General features: G+C 41.3%; 1 protein-coding gene across 3 annotated transcripts in view; it reads left to right on the forward strand.

Moving 5' to 3' along the window:
• LOC106591140 (membrane-associated guanylate kinase, WW and PDZ domain-containing protein 2) overlaps positions 1–19,356 on the forward strand; it is a 401,362-nt gene that overhangs the window by 81,301 nt on the left and 300,705 nt on the right. For all 3 annotated transcript variants that reach the window (XM_082957127.1, XM_082957128.1, XM_082957129.1), the window contains exon 4: positions 6,515–6,736. In XM_082957127.1, the coding sequence (XP_082813253.1) occupies positions 6,515–6,736 (222 nt within the window). The remainder of the gene's footprint in view (positions 1–6,514; positions 6,737–19,356) is intronic.

Consider the following 19,356-nt stretch of genomic DNA (forward strand, 5'->3'; position numbering starts at 1 on the left):
AGATTTACACACGGAGTATTAACCTCTATGGGCTAGGTGGGACGCTAGCGTCCCCCCCGTGGTGCACTCCATCAACAGCAGGTGCATTTCAAGAGCGGCAAATTTGAATCCAAATAAATGTCAAAATTCAAACTTTTCAAACATACAACTATTTTACACCCTTTGAAAGATAAACATCTCCTTAATCTAACCACGTTTTACAATTTCAAAAAGGTTTTACGGCGAAAGCATAAATTTAGAGTATGTTAGGACAGTACATTTACAAGAGTTGTGTGTAATGTTTTGTCAATTCAAAGACAGGGTCACCAAAACCATAAAACCAGCTAAAATGATGCACTAACCTTTTACAATCTCCATCAGATGACACTCCTAGGACATTATGTTAGACAATGCATGCATTTGTAGTTCTATCAAGTTCATATTTATATCCAAAAACAGCGTTTTACTATGGCATTGATGTTTAGGAAATCGTTTCCCTCCAATAACCGGCAGTCAAGTCAACACCACAAATTAAATAATTAAAATTAGAAAACATTGGTAAAATATTATATTGTCATTTAAAGAATTATAGATTTACATCTCTTGAACGCAATCAACTTGCCAGATTTAAAAATAACCTTACTGGGAAATCACACTTTGCAATAATCTGAGCACTGCGCCCAGAAAAATACGCGTTGCAATACAGACTAGACGTCATGTTGGGGAGATCTAAAATCGAAAATACTATGTAAATAATCCATTACCTTTGATTCTCTTCATCAGATGTCACTTCCAGGTATCACAGGTCCATAACGAATGTAGTTTTGTTCAAAAAAGCTCATCATTTATGTCCAAAAATCTCCGTCTTGTTAGCACATGATCTAAGCCAGCCGGACTTCTCGTCATGAACGAGGGGAAAAAATATATTTCCGTTCGTTCAAACATGTCAAACGTTGTATAGCATAAATCATTAGGGCCTTTTTTAACCAGAACATGAATAATATTCAAGGTGGACGAATGCATACTCTTTTATAACGTATTGGAACGAGGGTACCCAACATGAACTCGCGCGCCAGGTGTCTAATGGGACATCATCGTTCCATGGCTCTTGTTCGGTCAGATCTCCCTCCAGAAGACTCAAAACACTTTGTAAAGGCTGGTGACATCTAGTGGAAGCAATAGGAAGTGCCAAAATATTCCTCAGCCCCTGTGTTTTTCAATGGGATAGGTTTAAAGTCAATACAACACATCAGCTATCCACTTCCTGTCAGAAAATGTCTCAGGGTTTTGCCTGCCAAATGAGTTCTGTTATACTCACAGACACCATTCAAACAGTTTTAGAAACTTTAGAGTGTTTTCTATCCATATATAATAAGTATATGCATATTCTAGTTACTGGGTAGGATTAGTAACCAGATTAAATCGGGTACATTTTTTATGTACCCCCCCCCCCCCCCCCCCCCTTAACCTGTTAGGGCTAGGGGGCAGCATTTGCACGTCTGGATAAAAAAAATGTTATTACAGCGAGTAAAATCACTGCAAAACTTAACAAAGAGCTGCAGTTAGTTTCAGAATCGGTGGCAAGGTATAAGTTAGTCCTAAATATTTCAAGAACTAAAAGCATTGTATTTTGGACAACTCATTCACTAAACCCTAAACCCCAATAAGATATTGGAATAAATTATGTGGAAATTGAGCAAGTTGAGGTGACTAAACTGATTGGTGTAACCGTGATTTGTTAACTGTCACGGTCGAAACATGTTGATACAACAGTAGCTAAGTTGTGGAGAAGTCTGTCCATAATAAAGCGTTGCTCTGCTTTTTAAATAACACTATCAACAAGACAGGACCTACAGGCCCTAGTTTTGTCACACCTGGACTACTGTGGTCAGGTGCCATAAAAAAGGACTTCGGAAAATTACAATTGGCTCTAAACAGGGCAGCATTGCTGGCCCTTAAATGTACACAGGGAGCTAACATTAAGTCTGCCTTGAATTCCAAATAAATCATTGACAGTGTCAACAGCAAAGCACCCCCACACCATCACACCTCGTCCTCTATGCTTCATGGTGGGAACCACATATGTAGAGATCATCCGTGCACTTACTCTGCATCTCACAAAGACACAGCCGTTGGAACCAAATATCTCAAATTTGGACTCATCAGACCAAAGGACATATTTCCACTGGTCTAATATCCATTGCTTATGTTTCTTGGCCCAAACAAGTCTCTTCTTCTTATTGGTATCATTTAGTAGTGGTTTCTTTGCAGAAATTTGACAATGAAGGCCTGATTCATGCAGTCTCCTCTGAACAGTTGATGTTGAGATGTCTGTTACTTGAACTCTGTGAAGCATTTATTTGGGCTGCAATTTCTGAGGATGGTTAACTCGAATGAACTTATCCTCTGCAGCAGAGGTAATTCTGGGCCTTCTTTCCTGTGGCGGTCCTCATGAGAGCCAGTTTCATCATAGCGCTTGATGGTTTTTGCGACTGCACTTGAAGAAACTTTAAAAGTTCTTGAAAATTTCCAGATTGACTGACCATCATGTCTTAAAGTAATGATGGACTGTTGTCTCTCTTTGCTTATTTGAGCTGTTCTTGCCATAATATGGACTTGGTATTTTACCAAATAGGGCTATCTTCTGTATACTAAACCTACCTTATCATAACACAAACTGATAGGCTCAACCGCATTAAGAATGAAAGAAATTCCACAAATTAACTTTTAACAAGGCACACCTGTTAATTGAAATGCATTCCAGGTGACTACCTCATGAAGTTGGTTTTGAGATTGCCAAGAGTTTGCAATGCTGTCATCAAGGCAGAGAGTGGCTACTTTGAAGAATTTAAAACATTAACTATATTTACATTTGTTTAACACTTTTTTGGTTACTACATATGTCACTTCATAATGTTGATGTATTCACTATTATTGTACAATGTAGAAAATAGTAAAATAAAGAAAAACCCTGTAATGAGTCGGTGTGTCCAAACTTTTGACTGGCATCATTAGCGAGGCAGGTAAAAACTATCATACGTGGGAGGATTAAATTACAGGAAACATAGCACTTCGAATAGAAGTGTGTCACAAAGGAAGCAATACCTCACAATGATGGGGTGCAAAGAACTGAACCAAATAGAGTGTGATAATTACATTTACATGTAAGTCATTTAGCAGACGCTCTTATCCAGAGCGACTTACAAATTGGTGCATTCACCTTATGATATCCAGTGGAACAACCACTTTACAATAGTGCATCTAAATCTTTTAAGGGGGGGGAGGGGGGTTAGAAGGATTACTTTATCCTATCCTAGGTATTCCTTAAAGAGGTGGGGTTTCAGGTGTCTCCGGAAGGTGGTGATTGACTCCGCTGTCCTGGCGTCGTGAGGGAGCTTGTTCCACCATTGGGGTGCCTGAGCAGCGAACAGTTTTGACTGGGCTGAGCGGGAACTGTGCTTCCTCAGAGGTAGGGGGCCAGCAGGCCAGAGGTGGATGAACGCAGTGCCCTTGTTTGGGTGTAGGGCCTGTTTGCAACTGCATATGGGGACAAAGATCATACTTTTTGGCGAAATGTCCTCTGGTCTGATGAAACAAAAATAGAAACTTTTAAACTCGGACAAAACAGAGATGCTTGTTCTAGGTCCCAAGAAACAAAGAGATCTTCTGTTGAATCTGACAATTAATCTGGATGGTTGTACAGTCGTCTCAAATAAAACTGTGAAGGACCTCGGCGTTACTCTGGACCCTGATCTCTCTTTTGAAGAACATATCAAGACTGTTTCAAGGACAGCTTTTTTCCATCTACGTAACATTGCAAAAATCAGAAACTTTCTGTCCAAAAATGACGCAGAAAAATGAATCCATGCTTTTGTTACTTCTAGGCTGGACTACTGCAATGCTCTACTTTCCGGCTACCCGGATAAAGCACTAAACAAACTTCAGTTAGTGCTAAATACGGCTGCTAGAATCCTAACTAGAACCAAAAAATTTGATCATATTACTCCAGTGCTAGCCTCCCTACACTGGCTTCCTGTTAAGGCAAGGGATGATTTCAAGGTTTTACTGCTAACCTACAAAGCATTACATGGGCTTGCTCCTACCTATCTTTCCGATTTGGTCCTGCCGTACATACCTACACGTACGCTACGGTCACAAGACGCAGGCCTCCTAATTGTCCCTAGAATTTCTAAGCAAACGGCTGGAGGTAGGGCTTTCTCCTATAGAGCTCCATTTTTATGGAATGGTTTGCCTACCAATGTGAGAGACGCAGACTCAGTCTCAACCTTTAAGTCTTTACTGAAGACTCATCTCTTCAGTAGGTCCTATGATTAAGTATAGTCTGGCCCAGGAGTGTGAAGGTGAACGGAAAGGCTGGAGCAACGAACCGCCCTTGCTGTCTCTGCCTTGCCGGTTCCCCTCTTTCCACTGGGATTCTCTGCCTCTAACCCTTTTACAGGGGCTGAGTCACTGGCTTACTGGTTTTCTTCCATGCCGTCCATGGGAGGGGTGCGTCACTTGAGTGGGTTGAGTCACTGACGTGGTCTTCCTCTCTTGGGTTGTGCCATGGCGGAGATCGTTGTGGGCTATACTCGGCCTTGTCTTAGGACGGTAAGTTGGTGGTTGGAGACATCCCTCTAGTGGTGTGGGGGCTGTGCTTTGGCAAAGTGGGTGGGGTTATATCCTGCCTGTTTGGCCCTGTCCGGGGGTATCATCGGATGGGGCCACAGTGTCTTCTGATCCCTCCTGTCTCAGCCTCCAGTATTTATGCTGCAGTAGTTTATGTGTCGGGGGGCTAGGGTCAGTCTGTTACATCTGGAGTATTTCTCTTGTCTTATCCGGTGTCCTGTGTGAATTTAAATATGCTCTCTCTAATTCTCTCTTTCTCTCTTTCTCTCGGAGGACCTGAGCCCTAGGACCATGCCTCAGGACTACCTGGTATGATGACTCCTTGCTGTCCCCAGTCCACCTGGCCGTGCTGCTGCTCCAGCTTCAACTGTTCTGCCTGCGGCTATGGAACCCTGACCTGTTCACCGGACGTGCTTGTTGCACCCTCGACAACTACTATGATTATTATTATTTGACCATGCTGGTCATTTATGAACATTTTAACATCTTGACCATGTTCTGTTATAATATCCACCCTGCACAGCCAGAAGAGGACTGGCCACCCCTCATAGCCTGGTTCCTCTCTAGGTTTCTTCCTAGGTTTTTGGCCTTTCTAGGGAGTTTTTCCTAGGGAGTTTTTCCTAGCCACCATGCTTCTTTCACATGCTTTGCTTGCTGTTTGGGGTTTTAGGCTGGGTTTCTGTACAGCACTTTGAGATATCAGCTGATGTACGAAGGGCTATATAAATACATTTGATTTGAAATGTTTGGGCATAATGGCCGTAGCACATCATCCCAACTGTGAATCACGGGCGTGACAGCATCATGTTGTGGGGGTGATTTGCTGCAGGAGGGACTGGTGCACTTCACAAAATGGATGGCATCATGAGGAAAGGAAAATTATGTGGATATATTGAAGCATCATATCAAGACATCAGTCAGGAATTTAAAGCTTGGTCGCAAATGGGTCTTCCAAATGGACAATTTCCCCAAGTATACTTCCAAAGTTGTGGCAAAATGGCTTAAGGACATCAAAGTCAAGGTATTGGAGTGGCCATCACAAAGCCCTGACCTCAATCATATAGACAATTTGTGGGCAGAACTTAAAATGTGTGTGCAAGCAAGGAGGCCTACAAACATGACTCAGTTACACCAGCTCTGTCAGGAGGAATGGGCCAAAATTCACCGAACTTATTATGGGAAGCTTGTGGAAGGCTACCTGAAACATTTACCTAAGTTAAACAATTTAAAGGCAATGCTACCAAATACCAATTGAGTGCATGTGAACTTCTGACCCACTGGGAATGTGATTAAAGAAATAAAAGCTGAAATAAATTATTCTCTCTACTATTATTCTGACTTTTCACATTCTTAAAATAAAGTGGTGATCCTAGCTGACCTAAGACGGGGCATTTCTACTAGGATTAAATGTCAGGAATTTAAATGTATTTGGCTAAGGTGTATGTAAACTTTCGACTTCAACTGTATATATGAAGGGATGTGTGAAGATTTATCTTATACCCACAGCATTTGATGAGTGTGAGTGAGCATGTTTGTTTGCATGTGTGTAGTGTACATGCATCACATTCTTTGTGTGGTAGCTGTATCTGATTTTGTTCCACTGTTGCAGGAATGTGTGAGTGCATACGTGCTAGTCTAAGAGTGTGTGTGTGTGTTTCTTTCTCTTTTTTGTTTGTTTGTGTGTGTGAGAATGTATGTATGTGTCTCTCTCTCAATGAAGTTATTTCAATTGGACTTTATTGGCATGGGAAATCTTTCTCTCTACTGTGCCTTGAGGAAGGTAACTTGCTGTAGAAATTCTTGTTGATTTAATAATGTATTGGATCAGCGGAGCAATGCAGTTTGTCAACCTTTGTGCCGCTGGCCTGCACTTCACTCAGTTGTGCATTCGTTTTCCCTTCTCCAGAGAACTTATACGGTACTCCCAAGCCCCCAGCTGAGCCCAGTCCAGCGGCCCCTCCACTGAATGTGAGTGAGGTGCTGCTTCCCGGAGCCCGGCCCAACATCCAGGGCAAGAGGAACCAGTCGGTCAGAAACATGCAGCAGCAAGCCAGCCTGGAGCCGCCCGAGGAAGAGGAGGAAAGCAGCCCCCCCATGGTCAATGGGAATGGGGTGGCCATCACACCAGGTGAGCGGGCGTGCAGGGTTGGTGTGTGTATGGGGAGGGGAGCGGGGTCAAGTTGTGTGTGGCCCTGCGCAGGATCAGTCTCTGGGATCACTTTCTGTATGGAATAATGTCTCTAGCCCTTTCAAATTGTATAACTGGGTTCTGTCCAAAAAACACGCCTTGACCCTAGTCCTATTCTTAATTTCACGAAATACATAAACACACACACACACACACTAGGGTTTAATAGCGGGAACCAGGTTACCGAGATTTCCCTCCCAAACACACTCCCGTTTACCGGGATAAATAACTGCGAGAAACCGTTATATTATAAACAATGATTTATATGAACAGCATGACATTAAATGTAATATGCAGTAGCTAAATCTGGCTTCACGGCCTTGTCTGCTCTGCTATTATAAGGGCATAAGGCGAGACCCATATGCAGACACAGGAGGCAGACGGTTGAGCTCCAATATTTATTATAACACAAGGGGTAGGCAAAAGGCATGCAAGGTACAGACGAGAGTTCAGTAACCAGGTCCGAGTCCAAACAGTACAAGGTGTTAGGCATGCTCGAGGTCAGGGCAGGAAGAATGGTCAAGCAGGCGGGTTAGGTGTCAGGACAGGCAAGGGTCAAATCCAGGAGGACTAGGAAAAATAGGAGCTAGGAGATAAACGCTGGTTGGCAAACAAGACGAACTGGCACAGAGAGACAGAAAACACAGGGATAAATACACCGGGGGGATGATGAGCGACACCTGGAGGGGGTGGAGACAAGCACAAGGACAGGTGAAACAGATCAGGGCGTGACAGCTATCAGCATTATCAATCATTAATGCTTAGTTTGTGTCTGAGTGTGTGCGCTGTTGTAATAGCCGATCGCATTTACTATATATTGTTTATGCATATTGTTTATGCTGAAACTGTACACGCAAACTTGAAATGCTCCCGAGTGGTGCAGTGGTCATCTCAGTGCTAGAGGTGTCACTACGGACCCTGGTTTTATTCCAGGCTGTATCACAACCAACCGTGATTAGGAGTTGCATAGGGCGGTGCGCAATTGGCCCAGTGTCATCTGGGTTAGGGTTTGACCGGGGTAGGCCGTCATTGTGAATAAGAATTTGTTCTTAACTGACTTGCTTAGTTTACTATAAATAAATAAAATTGAAATGTTAGTTGGCCAACAGTAACAAACTTGGCTTCAACTTTTGAGTTACAGGTAGGTAGGGTAGGCCAACCTACTTTTATTAATTTAAAAAATGTTGGCTGTGTAGCAGAGCTTCACTAAAACAAATGCCACCGAGGCAGAATGGGGGGAGAGTTGGCAGCAACACGTCATAGAACGATGCAGTCTTACCTTAAGCCGACGCATCACTGGATGAAATGAGCAGAAATTACTGCGAGCAACGGATTCTCCTACCATGCCATTGCAAACAGCATTGTGCTATACACTTTCTACCATATCTGCCAGACTGTTCCACCACATGCTGCAGTACAATTTCATCTTGAGCTCTTCCTTCCTGCTCTTCCTTCATGATTCTGTTCATTGGTTTCATATGCTTTAGAACGACACTTCCAGGTTACCCAGGAGAAAAGTTTATTTATTCTCAGGATGGAACATTTTGTAAAATACCAGGTAAATATGAAACCTTAATACACACACTCTCTCACATGTATACAAACATGTGCGCAAACACACATGCCTGTGTGTGTACAAGCGCATGTACACACACACACACACACAAACATGCGCACACAAACAGAGTCACAGCCGAGCCAACAAAGGGCCTATGTCCCTCAGGAGAGTGAGATGGAAAGAGAGAGAAACAGGAAGAGGGCATAGCTGCAGCACCCCTGATAAATCTCAATAAAAATAATTACTGTATAAATAAATAAATACTCGTCAGCAACCCCACCCCAAATCATCTTCCCGCGGCCAGGAGACGAGAAGAATAAAAAGGGGTGTCAGAAAATGAGAGAGATGTAGAGAGACAGATGAAGACTTCAGGAGTCAAAGACTGAATGAGTCAGAGAGAGAGGTGGAGGAGGGGCTAAAAGAAGGGGAGCAACCGAGGAGGGAGATAGGGAAGGACAGAGAGAGGGAGGCAGATGGAGAGACAGGGGGAGAGAAAGGGAGAGGGATAGATGGAGGAAGAGAGCTGTGTTACGTATTAATGGAAACCAGGACAGAGAGCAGTAGAAGGTCCACACATCCAGGCTGTATCACAACCGGCTGTGATTGGGAATCCCATAGGGCGGCTCACAATTGGCCCAGCGCCATCTGGGTTTGGCCGGTGTAGGCCGTCATTGTAAATAAGAATTTGTTCTTAAACCTGTTGGGGCTAGGGGACAGTATTTTCATGGCCGGAAAAAAAAGTACCCGATTTAAACTGGTTACTACTCGGGCCCAGGAACTAGAATATGCATATTATTAGTAGATGTGGATAGAAAACACTCTAACGTTTCTAAAACTGTTTGAATGGTGTCTGTGTATAACAGAACTCATATGGCAGGCCAAAACCTGAGAAGATTCCATGCAGGAAGTGCCCTGTCTGACAATTTGTTGTCCTTCTGTTGCATCTCTCTCGAAATTACAGCATCTGTGCTGTTACGTGACACTTTCTTAGGCTTCCATTGGCTCTCTAAAGCCTTTAGAAAGCAGAATGACGCGTCTCTTGTCTCTGGGCAAAGTACAGCAGCAGAGTTTGTAAGTGGCCTGCCTGGGGACAGTGACACTGGCGTTCACAAGACTTCGCCATTTTTTTCTTTCTCTCTTTAAATGAATACAACGTTGTCCGGTTGGAATATTATCGCTATTTTATGAGAAAAATAGCATAAAAATTGATTTTAAACAGCGTTTGACATGCTTCTAAGTATGGTAATGGAATATTTTTACATTTTTTGTCACGAAATGCGCTCGCGCGTTACCCTTCGGATAGTGACCTGAACGCACGAACAAAACGGAGGTATTTGGATATAACTATGCATTATTTGGAACCAAAACAACATTTATTGTTGAAGTAGAAGTCCTGGGAGTGCATTCTGACGAAAAACAGCAAAGGTAATCCAATTTTTCTAATAGTAATTCTGAGTTTAGGTTGTCCCAAATTTGGTGGGTGTCAAATTAGCTAGCCGTGATGGCTGAGCTATGTACTCAGAATATTGCAAAATGTGCTTTCGCCGAAAAGCTATTTTAAAATCTGATATTGTCAGGGATTTCTTCGTCGTCAGACGATATAGCGAAATCATCGTCGGAAAGAAAACCAATATGCAGCAGAGTTGAGAGTTCATTTTGAACATTTAACCTCTATGGGCTAGGTGGGACGCTAGCGTCCCCCCCGTGGTGCACTCCATCAACAGCAGGTGCATTTCAAGAGCGGCAAATTTGAAACCAAATAAATGTCAAAATTCAAATTTTTCAAACATACAACTATCTTACACCCTTTGAAAGATAAACATCTCCTTAATCTAACCACGTTGTCCGATTTCAAAAAGGTTTTACGGCGAAAGCATAAAGTTAGATTATGTTAGGAGAGTACATTGACAATAGCTGTGTGTAATGTTTTGTCAATTCAAAGACAGGGTCACCAAAACCATAAAACCAGCTAAAATGATGCACTAACCTTTTACAATCTCCATCAGATGACACTCCTAGGACATTATGTTAGACAATGCATGCATTTTTAGTTCTATCAAGTTCATATTTATATCCAAAAACAGCGTTTTACTATGGCATTGATGTTGAGGAAATCGTTTCCCTCCAATAACCGGCAGTCAAGTCAGCACCACAAATTAAATAATTAAAATTAGAAAACATTGGTAAAATATTATATTGTCATTTAAAGAATTATAGATTTACATCTCTTGAACGCAATCAACTAGCCAGATTTAAAAATAACCTTACTGGGAAATCACACTTTGCAATAATCTGAGCACTGCGCCCAGAAAAATACGCGTTGCGATACAGACTAGCCGCCATGTTGGGGAGATCTAAAATCGAAAATACTATGTAAATAATCCATTACCTTTGATTCTCTTCATCAGATGTCACTTCCAGGTATCACAGGTCCATAACGAATGTAGTTTTGTTCAAAAAAGCTCATCATTTATATCCAAAAAGATCTGTGTTGTTAGCACATGATCTAAGCCAGCCGGACTTCTCGTCATGAACGAGGGGAAAAAATATATTTTCGTTCGTTCAAACATGTCAAACGTTGTATAGCATAAATCATTAGGGCCTTTTTTAACCAGAACATGAATAATATTCAAGGTGGACGAATGCATTCTCTTTTAAAACGTTTTGGAACGAGGGTACCCAACATGACCTCGCGCGCCAGAGTCTAATCGGCCATCACCGTTCCAAGGCTCTTGTTCGGTCAGATCTCATAGTAGAAGATTCAAAACACTTTGTAAAGGCTGGTGACATCTAGTGGAAGCAATAGGAAGTGCCAAAACATTAATCAGCCCCTGTGTGTTTCAATGGCATAGGCTTAAAGGTAATTCAACACATCAGGTATCCACTTCCTGTCAGAAAATGTCTCAGGGTTTTGCCTGCCAAATGAGTTCTGTTATACTCACAGACACCATTCAAACAGTTTTAGAAACTTTAGGGTGTTTTCTATCCATATATAATAAGTATATGCATATTCTAGTTACTGGGTAGGATTAGTAACCAGATTAAATCGGGTACGTTTTTTTATCCAGCCGTGAAAATACTGCCCCCTAGCCCCAACAGGTTAATAAACTCAAAAATGAACATACAAAATAACAAAAACGAACTCACGATTACTAGACAGTCCTGTTAGGCTCACACACGCTAAACAAGAAACAATCTCCCACAAATACACGGACAAACACACCCAACTAATAGACTTCCAATCAAAGGCAACTCCACACAGCTGCCTTCAATTGGAAGTCCACCCCAATTAACCAAACATAGACATACAACCAGCTAGATCAACATAGAAATAATGTAAACAAGGAACAGTGCCCAAAAACCCCGGAATACTTAAATCAAATGCCCTTTTAGAAAAAACACCACCCCGAACCACATAAACCAAATACCCTCTGCCACGTCCTGACAAAACTACAATAACAATTAACCCTTATACTGGCCAGGATGTGACAGATATAGCGTTTGCATAAAGGAGTTCTGTATCTATAATTCTTAAAATAATTATGTATTTTTTCAACGTTTATCATGAGCAATTTAGTAAATTCACCGGAAGTGTTCGGTGGGTATGCTAGTTCTGAACATCATATGCTAATGTAAAAAGCTGGTTTTTGATATAAATATGAACTTGATTGAACAAAACATGCATGTATTGTATAACATAATGTCCTAGGAGTGTCATCTGATGAAGATCAAAGGTTAGTGCTGCATTTAGCTGTGGTTTTGGTTTTTGTGACATATATGTTTGCTTTGAAAATGGCTGTGTGATTATTTTTGGCAGGGTACTCTCCTGACAAAATCTAATGTTTTGCTTTCACTGTAAAGCCTTTTTGAAATCGGACAACGTGGTTGGATTAACGAGAGTCTTATCTTTCAAATGGTGTAAAATAGTCATATGTTTGAGAAATTGAAGTCATAGCATTTGAGGTATTTGTATTTCGCGCCACGCGATTCCACTGGCTGTTCAATAGGGTGGGACGCAAACGTCCCACTGGCCCAGAGAAGTTAACTGACTTGCCGAGTTAAATAGAGATTAAATAAACATTTTTAAAATATAATTCAGAGGGAGAATATTGAGCAAAAGAGATGGAGAGAAGAGAAAAGAGTGACAGAGGGATAGAGAGGGAGAAATAGGGCCAGAGCCAGAATGAGAGTAAGGACAGAGATAAATCGAAGCAAAGGTGCCCTCTATGGTTGTGACAGTCCCCTGCACTCTGTGGTGGCTAATTTCTGCATTACCAAATGAGAAGAGTTAAACACACCAGTCCGAGTTAAACTACATCTTTAACCTGTTATGGATAGGGGGCAGTATTTTCACGGCCAGATAAAAACGTACCCGATTTAATCTGTTTATTACTCCTGCCCAGAAACTAGAATATGCATATAATTGTTTGATTTGGATAGAAAACACCCTAAAGTTTCTAAAACTGTTTGAATTGTGTCTGTGAGTATAACAGAACTCATATGGCAGGCCAAAACCTGAGAAGATTCCAAACAGGAAGTGCCCTCTCTGACCATTTCTTGGCCTTCTTTAGCATCTTTATTGAAAACAGAGGATCTCTGCTGTAACGTGACACTTTCTCAGGCTCACATAGGCTCTCAGAAGGCGCCAGAAAGTTGAATGATGACTCTGCAGTCCATGGCTGAAAAACAGTAGCGCATTTGGATAGTGGGCGATCTGAGAACAATGAGACGGGCGTGCGCATGCACGTGAAGAGTCCATTTTATATTTTTAGTCTGAACGAAAAGAATGACTCCTGGTCGGAATATTATCGCTATTTTACGAGAAAAATCACATAAAAATTGATTTTAAACAGCATTTGACATGCTTCGAAGTACGGTAATGGAATATTTTGAAATTTTTTGTCACAATACGCGCGGGCGCGTCACCCTTCGTTACCCTTCAGATAGTGTCTTGAACACACGAACAAAACGCCGCTATTTGGATATAACTATGGATTATTTGGAACCAAACCAACATTTGTTGTTGAAGTAGAAGTCCTGGGAGTGCATTCTGACAAAGAATAGCAAAGGTAATCCAATTTTTCTTATAGTAAATCTGAGTTTGGTGAGTACCAAACTTGGTGGGTGTCAAAATAGCTAGCCTGTGATGGCCGGGCTATCTACTCAGAATATTGCAAAATGTTCTTTCACCGAAAAGCTTTTTTAAAATCTGACACCGCGATTGCATAAAGGAGTTCTGTATCTATAATTCTTAACTTGTTATGGATGGGGGCAGTATTTTCACTTCCGGATAAAAAAACGTACCCGATTTAAACTGGTTACTACTCTTGCCCAGAAACGGGAATATGCATATAATTAGTAGATTTGGATAGAAAACACTAAAGTTTCTAAAACTGTTTGAATGGTGTCTGTGAGTATAACAGAACTCATATGGCAGGCCAAAACCTGAGAAGATTCCATACTGGAAGTGCCCTGTCTGACAATTTGTTCTCCTCCTTTGGCATCTCTATCAAAAATACAGCATCTCTGCTGTAACGTGACAATTTTCTAAGGCTTCCATTGGCTCTCAGAAGGCGCCAGAAAGTGGAATGATGTCTCAGGTTTGCGCGTGCATGTGACGACTACATTTTCTTCTTTCAGTGTTTGAATGGATACAACATCTCCGGGTTGGAATATTATCGCTATTTTATGAGGGAAATCGCATAAAAATAGATTTTAAACAGCGGTTGACATGCTTCGAAGTACGGTAATGGAATATTTTGAAGTTTTTTTGTCACGAAACGCGCCGGCGCGTCACCCTTCGGATAGTGATTTGAATTCTTAAAATAATTGTTATGTTTTTTTGTGAACGTATATCGTAAGTAATTTAGTAAATTCACCGGAATGTTTCGGTGGGTATGCTAGTTCTGAACGTATCATGCTAATGTAAAAAGCTGTTTTTTGATATAAATATGAACTTGATTGAACAAAACATGCATGTATTGTATAACATAATGTCCTAGGAGTGTCATCTGATGAAGATCATCAAAGGTTAGTGCTGCATTTAGCTGTGGTTTTGGTTTTTGTGACATATATGCTAGCTTGAAAAATGGGTGTGTGATTATTTCTGGCTGGGTACTCTCCTGACATAATCTAATGTTTTGCTTTCGTTGTAAAGCCCTTTTTGAAATCGGACAATGTGGTTAGATAAAGGAGAGTCCGGTCTTTAAAATGGTGTAAAATATTAATATGTTTGAACAATTGAAGTTTTTGCAATTTTGAGGTATTTGTAATTTGCGCCACTCTATACCATTGGATATTGGTGAGCGGAACATCTGTCCCTAACAGGTGAAATCAGATACGTTTTTTTATCCGGCTGTGAAAATACTGCCCCCTATCCCAAACAGGTTAACGCTTTAACTACTGATTTTGAAGTTATGGTACGCAAGGGAAATGCTGCCGGATATCTAGTTGCTTGACACATAACAGTTAACCTCTATGGGACCGGCGGGACGAATTCGTCCCACCTACGTAACAGCCACTGCCATCCTGTGGCGCGATTTTCAAAATCTTCAAAATCATATTACTTCAATTTCTCAAACATATGACTATTTTACAGCCATTTAAAGATAAGACTCTCGTTAATCTAACCACACTGTCCGATTTCAAAAAGGCTTTACAACGAAAGCAAAACATTAGATTATGTCAGCAGAGTACCAAGCCAGAAATAATCAGACACCCATTTTTCAAGCCAGCATATAATGTCACCAAAACCCAGAAGACAGCTAAATGCAGCACTCACCTTTGATGATCTTCATCAGATGACAACCCTAGGACATTATGTTATACAATACATGCATGTTTTGTTCAATCAAGTTCATATTTATATCAAAAACCAGCTTTTTACATTAGCATGTGACGTTCAGAACTAGCATACCCCCCGCAAACTTACGGGGAATTCGCTAACATTTTACTAAATTACTCACGATAAACGTTCACAAAAAGCATAACAATTATTTTAAGAATTATAGATACAGACCTCCTCTATGCACTCGATATGTCCGATTTTAAAATAGCTTTTTGGTGAAAGCACATTTTGCAATATTCTAAGTACATAACCCAGGCATCACGGGCTCGCTATTTAGACACCCGGCAAGTTTAGCACTCACCATAATCATATTTACTATTATAAAAATGTCATTACCTTTTGTTGTCTTCGTCAGAATGCACACCCAGGACGTCTACTTCAATAACAAATGTTGGTTTGGTCCAAAATAATCCATCGTTATATCCGAATAGCGGCGTTTTGTTCGTGCGTTCCAGACACTATCCGAAATAGTAAAGAAGTGTCGCGCGCTTGGCGCAATTCCTGACAATAAAATTCAAAGTATTCAATTGCCGTACGTCGAAGCATGTCAACCGCTGTTTAAAATCAATTTTTACGTCATTTTTCTCGTAGAAAAGCGATAAAATTCCGACAGGGAATCTCCTTTTCGGCAAACAGAGGAAAAAATCCCAAAGGCGGGGGCGGTCGGGGTCACGCGCATAAGCTAGTGTCTCTTGATGGGCCACTTGAGAAAGGCGATAATGTGTTTCAGCCTGGGGCTGGAATGACGACATTCTCTTTTTTCCCGGGCTCTGAGAGCCTATGGACGACGTGGGAAGTGTCACGTTAGAGCAGAGATCCTTAGTAAATGATAGAGATGGCAAAGAAGTTCCAGAAATGGTCAGACAGGCCACTTCCTGTAAAGGAATCTCTCAGGTTTTGACCTGCCATTTGAGTTCTGTTATACTCACAGACACCATTCAAACAGTTTTAGAAAATTTAGGGTGTTTTCTATCCATATGTAATAAGTATATGCATATTCTAGTTACTGAGTAGGAGTGGTAACCAGATTAAATCGGGTATGTTTTTTATCCAGCCGTGTCAATGCTGCCCCTTAGCCCTAACAGGTTAATAAGTAGCTATGACCTGATTTGGACCTTGGTAAAGGCCCAACACAATCGATAATAAGATGCTCAAAAGGTTGCCCCACGGCTGGTATTGGATACAAAGGCGCTGGCTTTACAACCTGGTTTGGCTTGCTTGTGCGCTGACATGTATCACAAGTTTTAATAAACTGAGATACATCCGGCTTTAAACGTGGCCAGAAAAAATAACAGAGTACGCGATCATAAGTTTTACAAACCCCCATATGGCCTGCCACATCACCATGTGAAGTTTGCAACACTTTATTTTGCAAAGTAGTAGGTACAACTATTTGAAAGACCCTGATCATAGTGTGGAACCCATTTCCTAACCAACAGCCCATCAAGAAGAAAATAACACTGAGCACTATTCCTCACCACTGAATCAGGAACAACTTTATCGAACAGATCAGCCAAGGTAGTATCGGCCTTTTGCTCAGCAATCAATGAATCTCTAGAACTAGTCAACTGTTCTGTCTGGAGTTTGACTGGCAACTCAAGACTTTCTGGCTTACTCTCAACCTTATTACGAGAGGCAGCGCGGGTAACAGCACAAACTGGAAATACCTCAGGAGACACACAGTTGAGATCTGAAAATACCCTTGCTGGGGGCACTGAAGGTTGCTTCGTAAAGATGTTTAGTTTGCCATCTGCCCACACCATACTACCTGCCAAGTCATTCCCCAAAATCATGTGGACTCCCTCTACTGGCAACTGGGGTCTAACCCCAACATCTACATCACCCTCTACCAGACCACATTTTAGGGTAACTTCATGTAAATGAGAAGAGAATGGAACTAAACCCATACCATGTACCATTACACATCTGCCAGTATCAGACTCCTTAGAGAATGGCAAAACAGATTCCAGAATAAAATAATCTAAAGCTCCAGTGTCTCTTAAGATCTTGATCGAAACATTTTGGTTGCCATCTTTCAGGGACTCTACACCATCTGAAATAAAGGCTGAAAAATCACAGTGGGAAGACTGAGAATCAAACTCAACTAGTGGCTGAAAAAACTCACCCTGGTGTTCAGAGGCTGTAACAGAAACTGCCATAACAGCAGGTTTAACTTGACCTGACTTTTTTTATTTAAGTAGAGAACAATCTTTCTTCCAATGTCCTTCAACTAAACAGTAGCGACAGGTATTAGCATTAACCGGTGCTTTAAGTCCTCCAGACCCAAACTTCTGCTGAGGCCTTTGGAAAGAAGCTCCAAAAAAATCTGACCTACTATTCCTAGAAGTAAAGTTTATTTTTATGGTACATGTCACTGTTTGACTCAAAATGGCTTTGTGTTAGCCTGTACTCATCTGCAAGGACTGCTGCGTCACTTGGAGACTTAACTTTACATTCATTCATGTATGTAGCAACCTGGTCAGACACAGAATTTTTTAACTGTTCTAACACAATCAAATTAGACAGATTCTCAAAAGTACTAACTTCAGAAGCTGTACACCAACGATTAAATGCAGAAGTCAAATCACGAACAAACTCAGAATAGTTTTGTGAATCTAGCTTTTTCCTGTAACGAAAACGTTGACGATATGCCTCTGGCACAAGTTCGTAAACCTTCAGAACTGCTGATTTAACTTTAGCATACACTTTACTGTCAGCTACACTCAGTGCTGCAAAAGCCTCACGTGCTTTACCTGTAAGTACACATTGCAACAACATAGTCATGTCCAAATCAGACCAAGCTCTAGCTTCCGCAATACGCTCAAATGAAATGTGTCTGGATCTGACTCATCAAATTTAGGCAACAAACGAAGATTCTGTGAAACATCAAACTGTGGTAATTCTTCTGGTCTATTAGCACGATTGAGAAGTGCTATCTCCAACTGCATTTGCAACAGCTCCCGCTGCTGCTCAAAAGTTAATGAAGGACTAGACTGAAAACTTGAACCCTCACTACTAGCAGACTGACCCGAAAAAAACACCTATTTCCTTAAGACCCTGCATTAATTTAGTTTTAACAGTCTTTAATTTTTTTTATCAACAATCTCAATCTGATAATGTTCAGCAATTTCAATTAACTGCTCCTTAGTACACGACTCTAAGGCTACCTCTGAAGGAGCTTGAACAAAACTACTCAGAATGGAAGACATTTTCCTCAACCAATACAACTATTACAAATGCTAAAAAAAAAAAATACACAACTCACCTGCAGTCAGTCTGGGTTCAAGGACAGGAGCCACACCCCACTATCCTCCAAAAACAACTAACTGGCCCTGGTCTTCGTGCAGTCACATGTGGTGGGGTTTTATGTACACAAAACCAGTGGATTGGAAAGGACAACCAGAACTGGCGGCTCCCCCATAACCACGGAGGTGCTCCCGAGCCGATGTAGGGGAAAAGGGAAGCTCTACCCACGTTCACTGCCATCTAAAACAAAAACACCACGAGCCTCCTATTGACACTCGCTGATAAGCCTGAACAGGGGAGGACTCCCACTTGAACAAAAACCCAGAGTGAATTGCTAACCAAATTTTGCTACCTAACTGAACGAAAAGAACACATGGCTCTCAATGCTCTCTCCAACAATATTGGCCCAACCAAAACATCCCCTCAAACCAAAAAATTGGCAAACTTTAAAACAATAGTCAAATAAACCAAATTACAAATAAACAAACGTACCAATGATTAAGCAAAGACAATAGACAAAACCTTAACCAACTATGACAAAATGTTAAAGTAAACTAAAATACTAAAGTAAGACTAAAGTACAATTAACTTTAACTTATGGATGAGCCCCCACTTGTCATAGGCCGGCTCATAGCCTCTGGCAAAAATGAGGGGACATCAACAACAGGTATAGGCCAATTCAAAAGGTTCTTTATTGTTAAACAAAACTATTAACTCTAAACAAAGAAAAAGGAATGAGGTGTGGAAATGTCATAATGTAAGGTGCATGGATATGTGTGTGAACATGACTGAGTGGAAACTAAATAAACAAAACAGGATCATACCTGGAGGAGCAGAGAGAGAGAGAGAGAGAGAGAGAGAGAGAGAGAGAGAGAGAGAGAGAGAGAGAGAGAGAGAGAGAGAGAGAGA

The sequence above is a fragment of the Salmo salar genome, chromosome 10 (genome assembly GCF_965601325.2).
Source record: "Salmo salar chromosome 10, fSalSal1, whole genome shotgun sequence".
Taxonomy (NCBI): Eukaryota; Metazoa; Chordata; class Actinopteri; order Salmoniformes; family Salmonidae; genus Salmo; species Salmo salar.